Source organism: Osmerus mordax, chromosome 20 (genome assembly GCF_038355195.1).
Source record: "Osmerus mordax isolate fOsmMor3 chromosome 20, fOsmMor3.pri, whole genome shotgun sequence".
Classification (NCBI taxonomy): domain Eukaryota; kingdom Metazoa; phylum Chordata; class Actinopteri; order Osmeriformes; family Osmeridae; genus Osmerus; species Osmerus mordax.
This window is the reverse complement of record NC_090069.1, coordinates 605,267-627,860: the sequence shown is the minus strand read 5'-3', so window position 1 is coordinate 627,860 and position 22,594 is coordinate 605,267. Positions and strand designations below refer to the sequence as shown.

The 22,594-nt window shown below is 52.0% G+C and overlaps 3 protein-coding genes across 3 annotated transcripts; 2 read left to right on the top strand and 1 right to left on the bottom strand.

Moving 5' to 3' along the window:
- Positions 1-250: 250 nt before the first annotated feature.
- Positions 251-1,453, top strand: hcar2 (hydroxycarboxylic acid receptor 2-). The gene has a single exon (XM_067258404.1). It carries the CDS (start codon positions 279-281, stop codon positions 1,158-1,160), a length of 882 nt encoding a protein of 293 aa, XP_067114505.1. The 5' UTR covers positions 251-278; the 3' UTR covers positions 1,161-1,453.
- A 771-nt stretch (positions 1,454-2,224) lies between these two features.
- Positions 2,225-5,209, bottom strand: LOC136964449 (zinc finger protein 25). The gene is made up of 2 exons (XM_067258573.1): positions 4,836-5,209; positions 2,225-4,531 (listed from the first exon to the last, which is right to left on the bottom strand). Exons 1-2 carry the CDS (start codon positions 5,020-5,022, stop codon positions 3,063-3,065), a joined length of 1,656 nt encoding a protein of 551 aa, XP_067114674.1. The 5' UTR covers positions 5,023-5,209; the 3' UTR covers positions 2,225-3,062.
- A 7,584-nt stretch (positions 5,210-12,793) lies between these two features.
- LOC136964451 (PH and SEC7 domain-containing protein 4) lies at positions 12,794-18,063 on the top strand. Its single transcript, XM_067258576.1, has 12 exons — positions 12,794-13,359; positions 13,446-13,526; positions 13,845-13,957; positions 14,292-14,350; positions 14,683-14,772; positions 14,874-14,917; positions 15,059-15,231; positions 15,388-15,458; positions 15,958-16,103; positions 16,295-16,439; positions 16,558-16,710; positions 17,126-18,063. Exons 4-12 carry the CDS (start codon positions 14,321-14,323, stop codon positions 17,465-17,467), a joined length of 1,194 nt encoding a protein of 397 aa, XP_067114677.1. The 5' UTR covers positions 12,794-13,359; positions 13,446-13,526; positions 13,845-13,957; positions 14,292-14,320; the 3' UTR covers positions 17,468-18,063.
- Positions 18,064-22,594: the final 4,531 nt, after the last annotated feature.

Here is a 22,594-nt window from a genome sequence, read left to right as displayed (position 1 = left end):
GAAAGTCTTTGCATGAGGAAACATGAGCATCTGAGCTGAGAGAATTCTGTCCGTCCGGTCGTGTTCTTCGGATCCAGACATCAGGTAAGAACGTGTCACGCGGCCGGCCGGTTCCTCCACAGAGAACAGAGACGCTTCGCATCACAAGGAGCAGCCCTCATTTGTTTGACGACCAAACAGAAAAGCCGTCAATGTTTGACAGGCTTTTAAACGGCAGTGATTGTGTTTTTCTTCTGTCCGTCGTTCAGATCCAGTCTTCCCCGTCCGCGATTGTCAGCATGGAAATGTTCTTCAACTCCTCCGTGCTCTTCATCTCCCTCCGGCCCGACAACCGCACGTCTGAGGTGCAGACCGTGTACGAGGGCTGCCAGCACATGCCTGCCGTCCTGATCTTCTACCTCGGGCTGCAGTTCATCAACATGTTCCTAGGGATCCCCGCCAACATCATGGTGCTGTGGCTCATGCGCAGGAACACGGGAGACTCGTCCACCTCGGACATCTTCATCCTGCACCTGGCCGTCCTCGACGTCTTCTTCTGCCTCATCCCTCCGCTGGAGTTTGCCAACCTGGTGTACCTGACCACCAGCAGCACCTGGTACGTGCTGCGCTTCTTCTACGGCATCAAGGACGCCTCTCCGCTCTTCCTGTCCTGCATCTGCCTGGACCGCTACATGGCCGTGCTGCACCCCATCACCTTCACCGAGTTGAAGGACCGGCGGCACCGCGCCGTGCTGGCCGGAGCCGTCTGGCTGGTCACGCTGGCCTACGCCTGCGCCAAGTGCGTGGGCAAAATCAGGAACTTCGAGAGGGTGTTCACGGTGATGATCCTGGGGGCGTTTGCGTTCATGGTGTTCTGCAACATCTCCATCCTCTGGGCGCTGCGGCGGTCGGGCCCCGGCCGGGACGAGATGCACCCGGTGAAGAAACGAGCCTTCAAGATGGTGGTGATCATCCTGGCCATCATCGTGGTTAACTACTTCCCCCCTGTGGCGCTGTTCCCCTTCCAGGACTACTACTCCCCGGACGTGTTCCGCTGCTACATCCATTACTTTGCGTTTGGCTTCATGGACATCAGCAGCAGCATCCAGCCTGTTCTCTACCTGTCTGGCAAGGACTTCACACGAGCCCCAGCGCTCTGCTGCAAGACCAGCCTTGGGTAACCACACGCACCAGGACACACACACACACTCTCTACACCAGGGGCTACACACACACACTCTCTACACCAGGGGCTACACACACACACTCTGTTCACCAGGGGCTACACACACACACTCTGTTCACCAGGGGCTACACACACACACTCTGTCCACCAGGGGCTACACACACACACACACACTTGCATACCAGTTTAAGGTAATGTTACACACTCTGCCAGGTGCTACACACACACACACACAGTGGAGCAAGACACAGTCACCCAGGGCTCGTATCATCTTACTGCTCTTGAAAGTCTGGCTGTAATAGATATAATGAAGTGAGGAACATGATGATGAAGTGAGGAACATGATGATGAAGTGAGGAACATGATGATGAAGTGAGGAACATGATGATGAAGTGAGGAACATGATGATGAAGTGAGGAACATGTTGATGAAGTGAGGAACATGATGATGAAGTGAGGAACATGATGATGAAGTGAGGAACATGATGATGAAGTGAGGAACATGATGATGAAGTGAGGAACATGATGATGAAGTGAGGAACATGATGATGAAGTGAGGAACATGATGATGAAGTGAGGAACATGATGATGAAGTGAGGAACATGTTGGGGTGAACAGAAAATCTGGTGAAACCAGCTGTAGGACTCAAATATGGTCATGAGGAAATGTATGTTTAGATATTGTATTTGTATTGGAGAGATAAGTTTGCTGTATATGTGTGTACTTGTTTCTTCATATGTCTTGATGTTGCATTAAAAGGATTCAATTATAATACACATTTAGTGTCTAAATGATTTGGGTTCTGGTTACGGAATGAATCCGATGTTCAGTAGAACGGTGTAACCAGAGAGGAGGAGCTGTTTCCTGTCTGGAGAACCAGGTGTCTGAGGTGTTTCCTGTCTGGAGAACCAGGTGTCTGAGGTGTTTCCTGTCTGGAGAACCAGGTGTCTGAGGTGTTTCCTGTCTGGAGAAGCAGGTGTCTGAGGTGTTTCCTGTCTGGAGAACCAGGTGTCTGAGGTGTTTCCTGTCTGGAGAACCAGGTGTCTGAGGTGTTTGGAACACTTTGCTGTTTTATTCAGACCTGTACTACAAATAAAAACCTATTTCTAGGATCTCACTCTGTATAAATCCATAACACAAAAGCATTACATGTCACAATACATAGGCCAACTACATATGTCATTATATTTGAAGATATATAACATCTTATTCTTTTAAGACATTTCACGGTGGTGAAAACATGACAATTCAAAACAACATTAGTATTGTTACAATCATGGCCTTTGGGTGACTACAAAGACAGGCAAAACAACCGTGACTTCAACACTGATAACAAGGATGGTTAGTCTTGACTTGAACTCAAATCCACCACTGGAGATAACAGACTGACCCAGCATGTAGCAGCAGGTGAAAGCAGCAGGTGTCCACAGTACTAACATATCAGAGTCCTAACACTGCTGTTGTTCTGGGATACTAGTTAGCTGTGATTAGTAGATTATAGTACTGGTCCTTGAACAGGGAGGATTTGAGCAAAACCTCCAATAGATGCAAATTCAGAATAACATCTTTAGCTACTTAGTTTTTTCAATCATGAACTATAAATACAAATCTTCATATGATATATTGTTTTGCTTGTGGTGTTGCATAAACACCATCCAGTAACACAGTGGAGAGACACGAGTCTACTGCTCCTCAGGATGAACAGACACACGACACAGCAGGGCTGTGTTGCTCTGTGCACAGTCTCGGATGACAACTGAACTGTCAATACCGTCAGAGAACACTGATACAGCGATGGACAGTCATCATCATCATCATTACATCATCATCATCATCACTATTCCGTCCTCAGTCTCATCACTCCGTCAGGGTTCCCAGCTCCAGGGCAGCAGCGCCTCTCAGCTGTGTGTCTTCAGGTGTTTCTTCAGGGAGGACTGGTCGGTGTAGGTCTTGCCGCACTGCTGGCACTCGTGCAGTCTCTCTCTGGTGTGGACCAGCGCGTGCCTCTTCAGGTGCCCCGCCCGGCTGAAGGTCTTACTGCAGCAGGAGCAGCTGTACTTCTTCTCCCCCGTATGGGTCCTCAGGTGCAGCTTCAGGCTGCTCGTCACGCTGAACCTCTTCCCACACTCAGAGCAGGAGTAGGGCTTCTCTCCTGTGTGCATGCGCTTGTGGATGGTGAGGTGTCCCGCCTGGCTGAAGGTCTTCTCACACTGGTCGCAGTGGAAGGGCCTCTCTCCAGTGTGGATCCTGTAGTGCGTCTTCAGGTCCCCCATGTTGTTGAATCTCTTCCCGCACTGGCCGCAGCAGTAGGGCTTCTCCCCGGTGTGGATCCTCTCGTGGATCTTCAGGTTCCCGGCGTTGCTGAAGGTTTTGCCGCAAACTTTGCAGCTGTACGGTCTTTCTCCCGTGTGAGTTCGTAGGTGGACTTTCAGCTGGTTGTGCTCGCTGAAACACTTCCCGCAGGACGCGTAGGGGCAGCAGTACGGTCTCTCGCCGGTGTGGGTGCGCTTGTGTATCCTCAGCTGGCCCGCGTGGCTGTAGGTCTTCTCACAGAGGTTGCAGCTGTACGGTCTCTCGCCAGTGTGCGTGCGTCGGTGAGACCGGAGGAGGTCGGCGCGGCGGAAGGTTTTGCTGCAGTAGCTGCAGCGATGGAGCTTGTCCTCTCCGTGACTCCTCTGGTGGGCGCTGAGGGAGGACTTACAGCTGTAGGTCTTCTCACACAGGGAGCAGGGGAACACCCCTCTGGGGGGTTCTTCCCAACCTGGCAACGCAGAGTTCGAGATGCCCGAAAGGTCCTGCTTCCTGTCCTCCAGGAAGTAGTTCTCCTGAGTCATGGTGGAGCGGTCCTGGTCAGGGGGAAGTGGGAGGTGCTTCCTGCTGTCCTGGGGCAGCTCTGCTCCACCACGCTCCACCCCAACCCCAACTTCCTGCGTTTCCGACTTCACAAAATGGTCGCCCTCATCCTCGCTTTCCTCCGTGGTGACGTAGCTGCCGGGGACCACGGTGACCCTGACGATGCTGTCGCCGTCAGTGGAGTCGTCTTCTGGTCCGGACGCTGACTGAAGAGGGGCGTGATCTACGTAGTTCGCCTCCGAGACCTCCATCTTGATTGGCTTGGCGACGAGGTTGAGAGGGGAGAGAGGCTGGGAGAGATCGATGGCGCAGGAGTTTTCAGCATCAGGGTCGCTTTTCATGAAGAGAGGAACTGTTAGGGTGGACACAGATGCAATTTTAGCAAGAGCGGGCAGAGGTGAACATGTTTTTATCCCTCTCCTGTTGGCTCCGTGTGTTCTGTTGGCGCTGGTTGCGTTGCTGCTGTCTGTTGGAGACAGAGGGTCAGAGTGGAGAGCAGCTTCATAGCGACTGTCTGTAACAGAAGAGACAGCGTCAGGCAGCTCATTATGAACGAGTTAGGCTAAACGTATTTGGCTGGTTGTTTACCCGATTATCAACAACAAAAACTGAGTTGTGAGCCACTTGTGATCGAAAAGTTTTTATTTGAAACTGTGTCGCTGCCTGAAATGTATGTTAGCTGGCCGCAACACCGTAACTTCAACACAACACAAAGCTCAGGGCGAGAAGCTGTGTATGATCGACGCCCTCCTCCAAATCACCCATTTGGCAGTTTACTGTAGCCTATACATAGTACAGTAGAGGCTGTAGAAATGTACCTCGGTTATTCCCCTCCTCGCGTAGCCTTCGCTTTAGATCTTTATTTTCTGCTTCAATTCTAAGAATTGTACCCTGGTACTCAGACAAGGTCTCATCTACTGAGTCAAGTATGTCACTCACTGTCGCTCTAAAAATCTCATTCAGAGATGACTCTAAGAACATCTTTAAGTCGTTTGATTTGGTCATAATTGGCCAATGAAAAATATATGTGAAAATACACTCTAAAGAGGTAACTTGACGAGTGGGTTCGTACAGTGATGCTGCCGTATACGGAACAAACAAAGACGGCGTCGCATGAAAATGACGTAGACACCGTTTCCTTGTTTCTCGCTCAGGTCTTGATGGTCCGCGATCACCCGGTTACCGCCTCCGCAGTTCAGGAGTGGACATTGCTGCCGTAGGATCACTAGCTGAGTAACACCTGGCAGGTAGCTAGCTTTAGGCACTGTACATCTTATCTGCACTACTGTTGCAGTTTGTGTTGACGTTATCAGCAGTAGATGCACAACCCCAACGTGGATATTTAACGTAATACGTTTATTTAACTCTGTGGAGCGTTTGGAACGTCTCGTTTTGACCGTCTCGTTGCGCTCAGACCAAACTTTTAAAAGTAACAACTTCTTTGACTTAAAAATAAGGCCAAAGCCTCAGCGCAAGGTAGGCCACTGCAGAGTTGTGTTAGCTGGATTCTCAGCAGACGGTTTTGGGCGATTTGTTGTGAGTTTATGGAACGCCAGTGTGTACACACTGAGTAAATCCATCAGAGGATGCCTGTTGAAACTCCTCACTCCTCGGTGTTGCTCGGCGGTTTAGGAATGAAGCCAGACCTCTCTCCGTGACCCGGGGGAGTGGCAGGGCCGGTCCTCTCAGGTGTCTTAGTCCTCGCAGGCTGTCTGCCAATCACAATGAATCCTTTCTTTACCTTTTTCTGTTGTCTCTTGTCAGTGTTCCCTCCTCCTCGAGCCCTCCTCCCCTTCTGTCGTGTTTCCAAGACACATCCGCGTTACAGCGGGGCAGAGGGAGCGGAAGTTTGAAGTATCTAGTTAGCTGGAGGAGGAGTGACACGTTAAAGACCTCTGGGTACCCCAGGTGATGGTGAGTTTACAGCTTGTTTTGTGCTCGCGTGTGAGAGTATTTGTTTGTGTGCGTGCGTCTGTGCTTGCGTGTGAGAGTATTTGTCTGTGTGTCTGTGCCCACGTGTGAGACAGGCTTCTGAAGGTTCACCCTGTGTTCTAAACTGTGTGTGTGCCTCTGCGCTTGTGTGCGTAAGTATGTGTGTGTCTGTGTACATGCGTGTGCGAGGCAGAAAGATGTGTGTGTGTGGACCGCTGCCTTGCTCCAGAGCTGTAGAGACAGCAGGCTTCTGTAAGCTCTGCTAGCTGATTGATCATATGATGTCCTTAGGGAGGGGAAGCTAAACATCAAACTACTTTTACTGTTTGTTATTTATTGACTGCATTTGTAACATTACAGTCTTTTGTGTGTGAGTTCCAGTGGAGTTTATATTTATTTCTGAATATGTTGAATGTTTTGATGTCTGTTATGTCGTCTGGTTTGGATCAGTGGCATCTCAACGCACAGCTGTGCAGAGTCACATGCAGAATCTTTATCTGTTCAGTGTTTACAGTTACATCTGACTTTGTTATTCATTCAGCTTTTATCCAGAGCGGCGTACTGATGGTGCATCTAGCAGACGCGGCAGAAGACCAGGGGTCAGGAGAGGTTAGAGGAGGTGACAGATCTCTGAGATGTTATCTACAGGGGTCAGGAGAGGTTAGAGGAGGTGACAGAGGTCTGAGATGTTATCTACAGGGGTCAGGAGAGGTTAGAGGAGGTGACAGAGGTCTGAGATGTTATCTACAGGGGTCAGGAGAGGTTAGAGGAGGTGATAGGTCTGAGATGTTATCTACAGGGGTCAGGAGAGGTTAGAGGAGGTGATAGGTCTGAGATGTTATCTACAGGGGTCAGGAGAGGTTAGAGGATGTGATAGGTCTGAGTTGTTATCTACAGGGGTCAGAAGAGGTTAGAGGAGGTGACAGAGGTCTGAGATGTGCTTACCTGCAGGAGACACAGGGGACCGGCTCAACACTATTTTTGGTCTCAGCTACTTTGTTTCCCCTTGCAGATAGTACCTCCTCATAGTCGTCATAGCGATAGTGCTCCCTCATAGTCGTCATAGCGATGGTACCCTAGAAGACTTCTGGATAGTCGTCATAGCGATGGTACACTAGAAGACTTCTGGATAGTCGTTATAGCGATGGTACCCTAGAAGACTCCTGGATAGGAGACACTCAGAGCAGGGTTGTGCAACAATGACGCAATGACGATCCTCTCTAACCAATCAGAAGTCTGCAGTGTTTTCACACAGTAGGACAGAGGTTGTCACTGACAGAGATCTAGATTAATAACTAAAGTGTTGTTAATCCAAACAGAGGATGAGTGGAGCCTGTGTGTGTTTAAGATGACCTATGAATTACTGGTGACTGAGTGTGTTTGTGGTTCATCCTACGCTATGATGATGTATGATGATGTGGAGTCAGGTGGCTGAGCGGTTAGAGAAACGGGCTAGTAATCTGAAGGTTGCCAGTTCGATTCCCTGGCTGTGCCAAAGGATAATAGCGTCTGCTAAATGACTAAATGTAAATGTATGCAGCCTACACACACACACACACACACTCGTACGCGCACACACACACACACACACACACACACACACACACACACACACACACACACACACACACACACACATGAATCTCTGGTTCATCTGGAGGAAGTTAGCCTGTCCTCCCTTTTTCCTCTGTTTCCAAACCGTCTTGGCTCACTGTACAGAGGTTCTTGCACCCTAACAGGAAGTGATAAGCGAGCACCAGCACAGGAAGTGTGCCCAGTAGCTGTGCCGGATGTGGGTTTCTGTGACGTAGAGAGAGAGAGGGGGGGGGAGAGAGAGACAGAGAGTAGGTGAGACAGAGAGAGAGAGCGGGGGAGAGAAAGAGTAGGTGAAACAGAGAGAGAGAGAAAGAGAGAGAGAGAGCGGGGGAGAGAGAGAGTAGGTGAGACAGAGAGAGAGCGAGAGAGACAGAGAGAGCGGGGGAGAGAGACAGAGAGAGAGACAGTGGATGAGACAGAAAGAGAGCGGGGGATATTGCAGCATCAGGTTATGTTCTAATGAGCTGCAGAGATGTTGAGCTGAGAGAGTTGAACATCAGCCTCCTTCCTGTGTGGTTAGATGCTGGTAACGTCTGGACTGCTAACTGGTGCATGCCGGTGTTAGCTCAGACAGACAGCTGTCCATCTGAGGAGGACGTTTAGTCACCCTGCTAACCCCCGCACCTCCCCACCCTTCTCTCTTAATCTTAGTTCTGCACCTTCTCTCTCTCTCTCTCTCTCTCTCTCTCTCTCTCTCTCTCTCTCTCTCTCTCTCTCACACACACACACCCTCTATGTCTCCCCCCTCTCTCTGTCTCACTGTCATACACACTTCCTCTCTCTCTCCCTCACACACACACTATCTCTCTCTCTCATACACTCTCTCCCCCCTCTCCCTCACACACTCTCTATATCTCTCACCCTCTCTCTCTCCTGTGTGGTCAGGAAGTATTCGTTAGGCTGACGTGGAAGCGAGAGTGAGTGTGGAGAACATCCGTGGTGCCGCGCCATCGTGAGACGACGGAACCGGTTTCATCTTCCTCAAAACAGCTTCCTTTGTTTTGATGAAAGCGACTGTCCGTGCTGACTTGTGAGTCCAGTTAGAAGTGCATCTCTACGTCTGTGCTTGTGTTTTAACTCCCATCACACGAACGGTGAGTGGAGTCTTCCCTTTACACAAGATGAAGGTTTAGACGCAGTATCTCAGACATGGACTAACCCTAGTCTCAGATCTACAAAGCCTCCTCTTCGTAGATCGTTTTTCTCTTGCTTCAGGGGCCTAATCCATGTCTGGGAAAGGATTCAACTTGTTGATTCATAACTTTAATTTGTCAATCAATTTGTATTCGCTTGAACCTGACGGTGTGCTGTCAGTTCAACACTCCATTCTCTGTGTGTGTACCCCGGTTTGACTTAATTTAGGTTTGTTGACGTCAAAATGTAATATCCCAAATGGTGAAGAGAAGGTGTTTGTGATGGTGGAGTTCATATGTAGAGAGTCAGAACTAGACTGTGACTCTGCTGCAGGTGACACTGCTCAACATGAATCCCTTTGTTTAAATATTTGGCTGATTGGGTTTGTTTAGATGTTTGTGCAAACCAGTCTAACCAAGTCCTGTTGTGTGACTAGGTGTGTACACTACCCGTTTACACACAGCTCCGGCTTCCCTGTGTCGTCTGTAGAGTAGAGGAGGTGGAGGGTGCAGCGTGTTGCGGCTTTGATTCAGTAGGAAACGCTTTTATCTAAAGTGCGCAGGAAGGAGGATTTGGTGCCGGGTGTGTGTGGGGCAGTCAAACTCTCTAACCACTAAGCTACACCAACCCCACTGTGTATGATTGTACTGTTGAACCTGAATCCTCTCTCTCTAACCCTGAGTCTGTCTCTCTAACCCTGAGTCCTGTCTCTCTAACCCTGAGTCCTGTCTCTCTAACCCTGAGTCCTGTCTCTCTAACCCTGAGTCTGTCTCTCTAACCCTGAGTCCTGTCTCTCTAACCCTGAGTCTGTCTCTCTAACCCTGAGTCTGTCTCTCTAACCCTGAGTCTGTCTCTCTAACCCTGAATCCTGTCTCTCTAACCCTGAATCCTGTCTCTCTAACCCTGAGTCCTGTGTCTCCGTCAGCCTTCAGCTCACACCGGCCCCGGAAGCAGCCCAGCAGACAACATGACAACGCCACTGAGATATGCTTCCAGGATAAACGCCGCGACTAGCCTAGCTTAGCATAGCCCAGCCTTGCCTAGCCTAATTTAGCATAGCATAGCATAGCCCACCCTTAGCCTAGCATAACCCACCCAGCTTAACTTATCTTAGCATCATCCTCACTACCAGGTAGGCCTGAGGCCTGAGTGAAGGCCTAGCTGATGGAGGAGGCCAGGGTACGCTCTCCTCACCAGGACCGTCCGCCGTCATGGCCGCCCTCAGACCTCCCTCAGCTCAACGGGCTGCGTGAGGGAGGCTCAGAGGATGCCCTATCTCCCCCCCTGGTGGGGGCTCTGTCCCTGGAGGACTTGGAGGACCAGTGGGCCTGCTTACCCGCGTACCCCCTGGCCCGACCCTCAGACTCTCTCTGCTGCGCCACCGTGCAGTGGGACGCGCTGGAAACGTCTGTGTCTTCCCCCCTGATGGACAACAGTCCCGCTGAGCTGGCCTCCAGCGGCGGGGCGGGGCTGGACTGGACCGTGAGCCCTCTGGCCCTCCACCAGCCCAGCTCCCCGGAGCACCACCCAGCTGACCAGCTGTTGCGGCCCCAGAACCTTCTCCACAGCGGCACCTCGAACCGGGTAGGTGAGAGGAGGTCACCATGGAGATGTGCGTGCGTGTGTCTGAAAGAGAGAAGGAAGTGGTATGTGGTTACTGTTTTTTTTCTTTTTTTTTCTGGGTTGCCATGGAGGTGTGTGTGTGTTTGCGTGTCTCTACATTTGTTTTGTGAGTAAGCACCTATGTTGTGCAACACGGTGGAAGACGGGTGTTTGTGAGAGAGTAAAGGCTGTAGGTTTGTGTGTGTGTGTGAGAGTAAAGGCTGTAGGTTTGTGTGTGTGTGTGAGAGTAAAGGCTGTAGGTTTGTGTGTGTGTGTGTGAGTAAAGGCTGTAGGTTTGTGTGTGTGTGTGAGAGTAAAGGCTGTAGGTTTGTGTGTGTGTGTGTGAGAGTAAAGGCTGTAGGTTTGTGTGTGTGTGTCTGTGTGTGTCATCACACATCACATCCCAGTGAGCGCCCCAGCCCTGTTCTGTACCTACAGGCTGCTGTTCAGTTCAACAAAATCTGTTCTCTGATTGGTCTTACACATCCATACACACTCAAAAGTTAGACTTCTCTCAACTTTTGAGTCTGGATTAACAGCCGATAGCTGAACATTTAAGTTTAACATTTAAGCAAGTCAAATGCACTCGTACATTAGGAATTTATTTCAAATGCACCTCCCAGTGCGATCCTCCATAGTGATAAGGAAGTGATGTCGTATGGTAGTGTTGTCACGGCTGTTTGAGGAACACACTCCTGGGCATGTGTTGCTACGCTGACGGCTGCTGTTGCCACCCTAGACATGTGACACTGTAGAGGAGGAGAAGCTCACCACATACCAACAGGAAGAGGAGGGTCCCGAACAGGAAGAGGAGGGTCCCGAACAGGAAGAGGAGGGTCCCGAACAGGAAGAGGAGGGTCCAGACCACAGGCTGTCTGAAGGGCATGGTGGTAAGCATCACCTCCACTGTAAATTCCTCTCACGCCACACCTCACCAAGTGGGTTTTAAACACAGTATTCATCTAGTAGACGCTTTCATCCAGAGCGAACCTGCAACCTCTTGATCTGCTGTCAGGAGCTCTAACCACTGAGCTGTGTCCGTCTGCAGGGGAGGACAGTGTGAGTGAGGATGACCTCAACCTGGAGGACGAGCGGGAGGAGACTGACGAGCTGCTGACCCAGCAGATCAACCCAGAGACTGACTCCTGCCCGGCAACAGATGATGAGGGGATAGAGGAGGAGGAGGAGGGGTGGGAGGGAGATGAGGGGGTGATGGAGGAGGAGAGGGGGGAGGAGGAAGGGGGAGAGGAGGAAGGGGGAGAGGGAGACGAGGGCGTGATAGAGGAGGAGAGGGGAGGAGAAGATGAAGGGGTGATAGAGGAGAGGGGAGAGGAAGCACGCGGCGATGGGGAGGAGGAGGGCAGGGGAGAGGAGCAGAGGGGAGAGGAGCAGAGGGGAGAGGAGCAGAGGGGAGAGGAGCAGAGGGGAGAGGAGCAGAGGGGAGAGGAGCAGAGGGGAGAGGAGCAGAGGGGAGAGGAGCAGAGGGGAGAGGAGGATCAGATCGCTCCACATGTGACCTCTACTAAAGAACATGATGCACAGCCAGATGACAGTCGTTCAGTAATGAGGTGAGTAACATGGAGGAGGTCTGTTCTGTCCTTTTCAAACCACAGATTATACATCAGTCATACAGGATATATCTCATGAATGCAGATTACGGAATTTTTTGTTATTGTTGTCTAAAAATGAAATCTTGTCTTCCGCCCCCTAAAGCGTCTTCATCGAGTTGAAAAAACAGGATCAGTCAAAGCCCTCAGGGGAGAGAGAACAGTCAGACCAGGTAGAACAGTCAGAGCAGTCAGACCAAGTAGAACAGTTAAACCAGGTAGAGCAGTCAGAGCAAAAGGGTTGTTTGGATGATTCCAGACAGTCAGAGAAAGCAGTGCCTTCAGGTGAGGAGGAACTCTCAGAGCAGGGGGAACAGCCACAGCAGGGGGAACAGCCACAGCAGGGGGAACAGCCACAGCAGAAGGGACAGCCACAGCAGGAGGAACAGCCACAGCAGGAGGAACAGCCACAGCAGGAGGAACAGCCACAGCAGGAGGAACAGCCACAGCAGAAGGGACAGCCACAGCAGGGGGAACAGCCACAGCAGGGGGAACAGCCACAGCAGAAGGGACAGCCACAGCAGGAGGAACAGCCACAGCAGGGGGAACAGCCACAGCAGGGGGAACAGCCACAGCAGGGGGAACAGCCACAGCAGAAGGGACAGCCACAGCAGGAGGAACAGCCACAGCAGGAGGAACAGCCACAGCAGGAGGAACAGCCACAGCAGGAGGAACAGCCACAGCAGAAGGGACAGCCACAGCAGGGGGAACAGCCACAGCAGGGGGAACAGCCACAGCAGAAGGGACAGCCACAGCAGGAGGAACAGCCACAGCAGGGGGAACAGCCACAGCAGGGGGAACAGCCACAGCAGGAGGAACAGCCACAGCAGAAGGGACAGCCACAGCAGGAGGAACAGCCACAGCAGAAGGGACAGCCACAGCAGGAGGAACAGCCACAGCAGGGGGAACAGCCACAGCAGGAGGAACAGCCACAGCAGAAGGGACAGCCACAGCAGGAGGAACAGCCACAGCAGGAGGAACAGCCACAGCAGGAGGAACAGCCACAGCAGGAGGAACAGCCACAGCAGGGGGAACAGCCACAGCAGGAGGAACAGCCACAGCAGGGGGAACAGTCAGAGCAGGGGGAACAGTCAGAGCAGGGGGAACAGCCACAGCAGGGGGAACAGTCACAGCAGGGGGAACAGCCACAGCAGGGGGAACAGTCACAGCAGGGGGAAGAAGCAGGAACCTCAGAACCAGGGGTACCGGGAATCTTGGTACCAGGAGAAAGGTCAGGGGAGGCGTCTCTCCCAGAACCAGGAGAACAAAGACCCTCAGAAGAACCAGGAACATCTGTACCAGGAGAACCAGGAACCTCTGTACCAGGAGAACCAGAAACCGTAGAACCAGGAACCTCGGTACCAGGTGTGGACCAGGTGCTGGACAGAGAGCAGGTGTGCCGGCTGGCTGAGCGCCTGTTCCGTCTGGACGGTATCCGGAGCACTGAAGTGGTGAAACACCTGGACAAAGAGTAAGAGGTTTTTAATATGATATTTTTTAAACCTTTTGAGGGGAAAAAATGAATAAGACCCGTTTGTCTCTCTCTCCTTCCTGCAGTAATGAGTTCAGCCATGCAGTGGGGGAGGAATATCTCAAGTTTTTTGACTTCACAGGCCAGACCCTGGACCAGGCTCTGAGGTGAGAGGCCATATGTGCATTACTCCCTCAAGCCCTCCCAGTCTGTTTACCAGTCTGTTTACCTGTCTGTTTACCTGTCTGTTTACCTGTCTGTTTACCTGTCTGTTTACCTGTCTGTTTACCAGTCTGTTTACCTGTCTGTTTACCTGTCTGTTTACCTGTCTGTTTACCTGTCTGTTTACCAGTCTGTTTACCTGTCTGTTTACCTGTCTGTTTACCTGTCTGTTTACCTGTCTGTAAGCTGTGATGTTCCTCCTCCCCTGTCCTTCCTCCCTTCTCCCCCTTCACCCCCCCTTCTAACCCCTCCTCCCCCTCCAGGTCCTTTCTGAGGGTGGTGGTTCTGATCGGAGAGACCCAGGAAAGAGAACGGGTCCTGCAGCATTTCTCCTGTCGCTACTACCAGTGTAACCCTCAAACCTTCCCCTCCTCTGGTGAGCCCACTTCTGACCTCTGACCTTCAGAACAACCAGCCAGAGCACAAAGGTTGTTAGCATGATTCCAGACAGTCAGAACAGAGCAGGCACTTTCAATCGCAACACAACATTCTGAACAGTCAGAGCAGGTGAAACAGTCAGAGCAGGGGAAACAGTCAGAGCAGGGGAAACAGTCAGAGCAGGGGAAACGGTCAGAGCAGGGGAAACGGTCAGAGCAGGGGAAACAGTCAGAGCAGGGGAAACAGTCAGATCAGAGCTAAAAGCCAGAGCACAGTGAACAGTCACCTACCACTCTCTGACCTGCTGGTGTTCCTGATGACTGCTTCCCCAGGTGCGGTGTTGACCCTCACCTGCGCTGTGATGCTGCTGAACACAGACCTGCACGGACAGGTGAGTCCTGCCTCATTTAGGTCCCCTCCAGCCTCATTTAGGCCCCCTCCAGCCTCACTCAGACCCCCTCCAGCCTCACTCAGGCCCCCTCCAGCCTCACTCAGGTCCCCTTCAGCCTCATTATGGTCCCCTTCAGCCTCACTCAGATCTGCAGGGTCATGTCTACCTGTGTGTCTGCAGGGTCATGTCTACCTGTGTGTCTACCTGTGTGTCTGCAGGGTCATGTCTACCTGTGTGTCTACCTGTGTGTCTGCAGGGTCATGTCTACCTGTCTGCCTACCTGTCTGTCTACCTGTGTGTACTGTGTGAGGCTGATGTTGTCGTCTCTCCAGAACGTAGGGAAGGCCATGACTGCGTCCGGCTTTGTGTCCAACCTGGAAGGGATGAACGAGGGAGGGAACTTCAGCAAGGAGCTGGTGAAGGTAGGAGGGGCCTATCCACCTGTCTGTCTGTATACCTGTCGGTCTGCTCAGCTGCCTGTATCAGTCCTCTGCTCACCTGTCTGTCTGCCTCTGGGTTTCAGAGCTTGTTCACCTCCATCAAGAGTGAGCCACTGGAATGGGCTGTGTGAGTTGTTTACTAACCATCAGCTCCTTTACAACTCATTTACCTGTTCATCTGTTTATCATTCAGCCTCTTCCATCCCTCTGTCTTTCCCTCGTTATTCCTCTGATCCCTGCGTTCCTCCGTGCCTCGTGGCTGTCGTAGTAATGAGAAGGAACTGAAGAGCTCGTTGTTGTTGGAGGAGGACTCGAGAGAGGACGCGCCTCGCCGCTGCAGCAGCAACCCTTTCCAGAACGTTCCCCACGACAAGAAGGCCTCCGTCTTCAAACAGGGCTTCCTGCAACGCAAGGCTCACGCCGACATCGACGGCAAACGCAGTGAGGAGAGGCAGGGGGCAGGAGAGGCAGGGGAGGCAGGGGGGAGACAGGGGTTGGGGGTGGTTTTAACCAGAGTAGAGAGAGAGAGAGGGTTTGAAAAGGGGTGTTGTTGAGATCTTGAATGAGTTCTGATGTGTGTGTGTGTGTGTGTGACAGCTCCATGGGGTAAAAGAAGCTGGAAGACTTTCTACGCCGTGCTGAAGGGAATGGTGCTCTACTTACAGAAGGTCAGATCTCCTCCCTCACCCTCCCTCTCTTCCTCTCTCCCTCACCCTCCCTCTCTCCCTCCCTCACCCTCCCTCTCTTCCTCCCTCCCTCTCTCTCTCTCTTGTTGTTTCCTTCTCTTCCTCCTCTCTCTTCCTGTCATCAGTCCATACCTGTCCTTCATCTAGATGAGTATATTCGCTGCTGAAAAAGGATAAATGATGCTAACTCTCTGCACGTTATCCTCTTCCTCTTATACCTCTCTGTGGATCTCTCTTTTTCCTTTTCTCTCTCTCTCTCTGTGTCTCTTTCTCTCTCTCTCTCTCTCTCTCTCTCTCTCTCTCTCTCTCTCTCTCTCTCTCTCTCTCTGTGTCTCTCTCTCTCTCTCTGTGTCTCTCTCTCTCTCTCTCTGTCTCTCTCTCTCTCTCTCTCTCTCTCTCTCTCTCTCTCTCTGTGTGTCTCTCTCTCTCTCTCTCTCTCTCTCTCTCTCTCTCTCTCTCTCTCTCTGTGTCTCTGTCCCAGGATGAGTATGGAAGGGACTGGCAGAGCTCCGAGGAGCTGGTTAGTGTCCACCACGCTCTGGGGGAGCGAGCGACACACTACACCAAGAGACCTCACGTGTTCCGCCTGCAGACCGCCGACTGGAGGGTGTTCCTCTTCCAGGCCTCGTGAGTTACTGGGAGGCCAGGGGGTGTGTGTGTGTCTGTGAGCGAGGGTGTGAGTGTGTCTGTGTGTGAGCGAGGGGCTGACTGTGTGAGTATGTGTGAGCGAGGGTGTGTGTGTGTGTGTGAGCGAGGGGCTGGCTGTGTGAGTGTGTGTGCTTCCTGTACTGCATGTTCAGATGCTCTCCCCTCCACAGCTCCCCAGCAGAGATGTCCTCGTGGGTGAGCAGGATCAACCTGGTGTCAGCGCTTCACTCCTCCCCCTCCTTCCCTGCTGCCGTGGGTTCCCAGAGACGCTTCCACAGGCCCATCCTGCCCTCTGCACAGTCCTCACACACCCTGGTACACACACACACACCATCCTGCTTGATATTGTTGATGTAGTTTGTTGTTGTTGATGTAGTTTGTTGTTGTTGATGTAGTTTGTTGTTGTTGTTGTTGTTGTTGTTGTGGTGTTCAGGAGCGTCAGCAGCAGTCCCATGCTGCCATGCTGCAGAGCTTCCAGGAGGACCTGACCCGGCTCCACCAGGAGGCCAGCGAGGGCAGAGGCCACACCTCCAGGGCTCGCTGGCTGGAGGAGACCCGCGCCAGGGACGAGTACCTCACCCACGAGGTGTGTGTGTGTGTGGTACCTGTGTGTGTGTGTGTGTGTGGTACCTGTGTGTGTGTCTGGTACCTGTGTGTCTGATACCTGTGTGTGTGTCTGGTACCTGTGTGTTTGTGTCTGATACCTGTGTGTTTGTGTCTGATACCTGTGTGTGTGTCTGATACCTGTGTGTGTGTCTGATACCTGTGTGTGTGTCTGGTACCTGTGTGTGTGTGTGTGTGTGGTACCTGTGTGTGTGTGTGGTACCTGTGTGTGTTTGGTACCTGTGTGTTTGTGTCTGATACCTGTGTGTGTGTCTGGTACCTGTGTGTGTGTGTGTGGTACCTGTGTGTGTGTGTGGTACCTGTGTGTGTGTGTGTGTCTGATACCTGTGTGTGTGTCTGGTACCTGTCTGTGTGTGTGATGTCTCTCTGTATTGTAGGTGAGTCGTTACGAGGCGTACATCGTCACCCTGAAGGCCTGGAACAGCGTGACCACAGACCCCGCCCCCCTCACAGACCCCGCCCCCCTCACAGACCCCGCCCCCCTCACAGAGCCCGCCCCCCTCAGAGAACAGCTGGAGCTCTACGACAAGGAGCTGTACAAGAACCAGGGGGAGGCGGGGGAGGGAGGGGAGGTGGAGGGGGGGCTGAAGAAGTCTCACTCCAGCCCCTCCCTCGACCTGGAGATGGCCCCTCCCCTCGTGGTGAGAGTCCGACGCAACATCTCGGAGAGACGAACCTACCGTAGGATCATCATCCCCAGGCGGGCCCGCGACGTGTGACCGGAGAACTCTCTGCCGCCGCTAAGAACTGTGGGTACTGTAGTCCCAACTGAAGGGTCTGGGAGAGAAGTGAGAACTCCAACATTTTAAACCTCTGAAAACTCGTTTTGATACTTTTTGTTTCATCAACGTGGACTGGTTTATGAAGAGAGGATGTCATGACCTTCATCTCTCCAGCCCTCCATCCCTCCACCCTTCCATCCCTCCATCTCTCCACCCCTCCATCTTTCCATCCCTCCATCTCTCCACCCCTCCATCTTTCCATCCCTCCATCTCTCCACCCCTCCATCCCTCCATCTCTCCACCCCTCCATCTGTCACCCCTCCATCTTTCACCCCTTCATTTCTACACTGTCTGGAGTGTGTTCCTCTTCAGTCCCTGTATTGATCTCCATCTCAGTGTTTCTGGTGTTGGCCACAGGAGGGCGCCACATACCACCACATCTAACATGAAGGATCCAACATGGTTGACCACTTGAGTCAAACTCGCTTATGTGTTCCGGTACTTCGTTATTTTGTTGTTGATATTGCTGATATACATTGTATTTTTTATTTTTATAATGCCGTTCTTTAGTAAAATAATTTTTTAAACTTTAATCTGGGACTTATCTGTCAGATGCTTCCCTTCCTTAACTTCAGAGCAGCTAACAGCAGCTAACAGAAGTTAATCCAGCTCATCCTGAAATGGATCCTGTTGAAATCATTTTAAATTACACATTTAAATCCTAGACAACTCTGTACATTAAAGTTACATTTAACACCTTGGAACTACATAGCAACACTTGAACGTTTGACCCCAGCGTTACTACGGAGCTACATGGTGTTGCCAGGCCGTGTCTCTGCTCCAGGTGGGAAGTGTGACCTCTGCAATGACCCCTGCTGGCGGCTCTGGGCCGGGGGGTCAGAGGTCATGTGTGCTCTTTCTCTGGGACATCTTCAGCTGAGGTCGTCCTGGAGAGTGTGACAATGAGGAGGCCGGATGTTTCAGGAGGGCCCTCGCTGTATGTCCCCCAGCCCCCCTGCCCCCCCTACCCCCCAGCCCCCCCTGTCCCCCAGCCCCCCCAACCCTCCCTGTAGATTCCTGCTCCTCCACGCCAACAAACGGTAGACAAGACAGGAGAAGAGGAGGAGGAGGGTGGAGGGAGGAGATGAGGAGGAGAGCAGGAGAGGCTGGGAAAGGAGGTAAGGAGTACAAGTAGAGAGAAGGGGGGGGGGAAGAGGAGAGGAGGAGGAGGAGGAGGAGAACTCGACCCTGCAGCAGCTTCAGGGTTCAGAGGGCACCCTTCACAGAGAGCTTTTTGTTCCGCCCTCTACACCCTCCACCCCCTCCTGGTCTGGTGAGCTCTGTGGTACCCTGGTCAGGCCTGGCTGGCTCATTAAGGACCAGGCCAGCGCCGGGGTCGTTAGAGGCTCGCCCGGGCCTCGGTCTGCCCTGCTCTCCCTCTCAGACCAGCCTCTCTCCCCTCCCTGCTGCTCTCACCCTGGGACACACACACAAACACTTCATATTGTTTTGAACACTGCCCAGCACTCACTGCCTCTCATTTAGCCTGGTGCAAACATTCCACACGTACATTCATCACACACCACACACACACACCACACCACATAGGCCCCACACACACACCACACACACTCCACACACACACCACATAGGCCCCACACACACACCCAGCACTAATCCTGTTTTGAACTCTGTCCATATTTTATAACCTCTAATAAACAGACACACACAGACACACAGCAGTGTTTGCTCCTCTCTGTCTCCTTCCCCCCATGTCTCTCCTGACAGACATTCTCCATCTGGCTCGTCCACCATGATGCTGTTTAGCTGCTGGGTCATCTTCATCCTCAGCAACCTTCCCTCTCCCTCAGTACTCCCTCAGCTGGAAGCTCCCACTACACCTCTCCTCTCTCCTTTCTCCTCTCCTCTCTCCTTTCTCCTCTCCTCTCTCCTCTCTCCTTTCTCCTTTCTCTCTCCCTCTCTCTCTTTCCTCTACCTCACACACCAGGCATGCACACACACACTGGATCTGCTTAATGAACTGATGAAGGACCACACACTATTCACCATACACAAATACTACACACTACACTACACACAAACCAAAGAAGAGACTGAGCTACATGTTCAGAACATGATAATAATGTGTTCACTGAGAAGACATTTATATCCACGGCAACTTATAGTACCGTTGAACATCCAGTCGAATGCTCGAACCACTGAGCTGTGCCCTCCTGTAGGTAGAGCATGTTGTCTTCCTCCCTCCTGTCCTCATCCCAGACAGTCCCAGCAGCGCCTGCGGTCTGTGTGTCCTCTACATCTGTCCCCCTCCTTATCCCAGACATGTTCATTCAGCCTGCCCAGTAGAGCCAGACCCACAGGGACCCACTCAGGACCAGCGTCGCTGCCCTGGAGAACGTCAGCGCTCATACTGAAGGGGCCTCTTACAGGAACAGTTAAGGTAAAGTGCCTGGCTTGAGGGCATGTTAATGCTTGACCTGACTTTGCCCTCTTCTACATACTCTCTTGCCTCTAACTGACTCATCCAAGACTGCCTCAACTGCCTCTCCTGAATCTACTTGCCTCTGCTACCTATTTGAATGTAGCTTTGGATAAAAGCACGTGCTACATGATTGAAATTGATTTGACGCTGCATTTTCAGGATTCAGCATCGTAGAAACACACTTTATAAGTCTGCTTCGATACATGAAAACACTGCGTCCAAAGTCATTGATGGTGGGTAATAGTAGATGTCATTCACATCAGCTGTAGGCCGTCCTAGGAAGTTAGATGGAGCGTTTAGACCAGGAGAGCTGTTTAGGGCCCGCACACTAACAAAGAACTGTGCCACTCTTGTTTGGCTCTGCCCCCAAGCCCAGAGTTCATATCCACACCTGGGGGCAGCACTTGATACCACACAGATCCTATCCTGCTGTGAGTCACCTTAGGTACCTGTGTGTGTGTGTGTGTGTGTGTGTGTGTGTGTGTGTGTGTGTGGCTTTAAAAGGTACGTTTCTCTTGATGTCTTCAGTCAATAGTTCTTCCTGCCCTGAGGGCTGTGTGCAGATAGGTGTGTGTGTGTGTGTGAGGCCAGTCACACAGAGGGCACCTGTGTTTCCCTCTCAGGGCCTCCCCAGCTCCTCCTGTTTGACCGCTGCTTTGCCTTCCAGTCGCTCTCCTCTCAAACAGACAGATCGCGCTTCCAGAAGCTTCCAGGAACGGCGAATGGAAACCCCTCAGGTGTGGCAAGGTGTTCACTCCCACGACGAAACAGTCTAGAAATGGTGGTTCAAACTGATATTTAAATCGAAGTGCTTCTGCATTTTGTTTGAGAGAGAGAGAGAGAGAGAGAGAGAGAGAGGGAGGGAGACAGAGAGGGAGGGAGACAGAGAGGGAGGGAGAGACGGTCCGTGACATGGACACTATCACTCAGAAGTGAACATGACATTCCAGAACAATACGCTCATTTTAAACTGTTTATTCACTTTGATGGGGGAGGCTGGGGGTGAGGGGGGAGGCTGGGGGTGAGGGGTGGCCAGGGGCCCCAGAAGAGAGGGGATCTTTATGTAAGGGACCAACTGGGTTCACATTAATGTAGCAAACTCCATCCAGATCAATTAACGGAGGTGATGTGTTCACTCATACAATCTGGGTTAAGTGCTTTTCTCCCCGACACAATGGCTCCACTCACTGGGGCAGGCGAGAGACAACAGGCCCTGGAGTCCTGCCTCGCCAGACGCCTTTCTGCCTCTAAAACAACAGCCTCCTGCCTTTCAGCCGGCCGGACAAACACTGTCACAGGCACAATGCTCCTGTCCTGTATGAGCGGGTGGGCTGGAGTCTGGGGAGAGGGATGAGGAGAGAGGGAGAGGGGGGAGGGGGGATGAGGAGAGGGGGAGAGGGGGGAGGGGGTAATGTTGGTTTCCAGCTGACTAGAGTGGACCAGCGCCGAGTCGTCACTCCTCCTATTGGTGCACACTACTTCCTGTTTCAGTTGAAACCATGGTCTGTGAGCGGTTGTGCTGTCGCACACACGCTCACACACACACACACACGCTCATACACACACACACACTCATACACACACACACACACTCATACACACATCCAGACAACCTGACACCACATTGTCCCTGTGTATGTTTAACCCACACCCCACACCCCCCTCCTCCTCCTCCTCACCCCTCCCCTCCTCCTCACCCCCCCGCCCCCCCCGACCCTGGCCCAGTCAGCTGTTCTGGTCGGGTGGCTGTATTGTGCAGCAGGGCTCATTACTAGCAGCACTGTGGGCCAAAACCCTCACCCTAATAGGCCCTCTGTCCCCCTGAGGGAGAGGGAAGGCGGTGGATGGGTAGGGGAAGAGGTAGAGATGGAAAGAGAGAGGGGGAGATGGAAAGAAAAAGAGAGGGGTAGAGAGGGTGAGAGAGGAGAGGGTGTTTCTGATGGGATTGTTTGGGTCAGTATAATGTTGTTTTTTCTGCTCTGGCTGTGCGATTGTTAATGTTTAACATTTGCAGTCGTTATTCTCCTGGCGCTGAAGGCTCTGGAATCTGAGTGTGGTGCTTTGAAGGGATTGCCTCATTTTAACACCGCTCCAGAAAACAGCGGGAGCATTTACTTTAAAGCTCCTCTGTGTGTGTGTGTGTGTGTGTGTGTGTGTGTGTGTGTGTGTGTGTGTGTGTGTGTGTGTGTGTAGCATATTTCTGCATGCTTGCACAGGGAACTGAAAAAAAGAGTAAGTTGATGGCCTGTGTATGTTGGAACACCACAGAGCGCGTCTGGGTCTGTGGACAGGACAGAAGACGGCTTTCTAGGTTTCAGGGGTTTTCATCGATGGAAAGTAGAGAGGGAGAGATTAAAGAGAATGAGGGAATGAAAGAAGGGAGGAATACAGACACAGAGAAAGAAATAATGATGAAATAAAAGGAAGAGAAGTGAGAGAGAGAGAGAGAGAAAGAAAGAAGGGAAGTGGATACAGTAAACACTAAGATGTCAGGTTTCGTCTCCGTCAGATGTGACATCCTGGCCTGATTGCATTGTGAGGTTCGCCACTTATCACTGATATTGTGTACTTAAAACCATTTTCTCCAAAGTCAGCCCATAACCTTAATTTGATTTGATTTC

Excerpts from the sequence above, each read along its gene's own strand:
- LOC136964449 (XM_067258573.1), bottom strand. The coding sequence starts at position 5,022 with ATGACCAAATCAAACGACTTAAAGATGTTCTTAGAGTCATCTCTGAAT. Across the intron at positions 4,532-4,835 it reads CGAGGAGGGGAATAACCGAG|ACAGTCGCTATGAAGCTGCT; the intron begins GTACATTTCTAC and ends CTTCTGTTACAG.
- hcar2 (XM_067258404.1), top strand. The coding sequence starts at position 279 with ATGGAAATGTTCTTCAACTCCTCCGTGCTCTTCATCTCCCTCCGGCCC.
- LOC136964451 (XM_067258576.1), top strand. The coding sequence starts at position 14,321 with ATGCTGCTGAACACAGACCTGCACGGACAG. Across the intron at positions 16,440-16,557 it reads CACAGTCCTCACACACCCTG|GAGCGTCAGCAGCAGTCCCA; the intron begins GTACACACACAC and ends TGTGGTGTTCAG. Across the intron at positions 16,711-17,125 it reads ACGAGTACCTCACCCACGAG|GTGAGTCGTTACGAGGCGTA; the intron begins GTGTGTGTGTGT and ends TCTGTATTGTAG.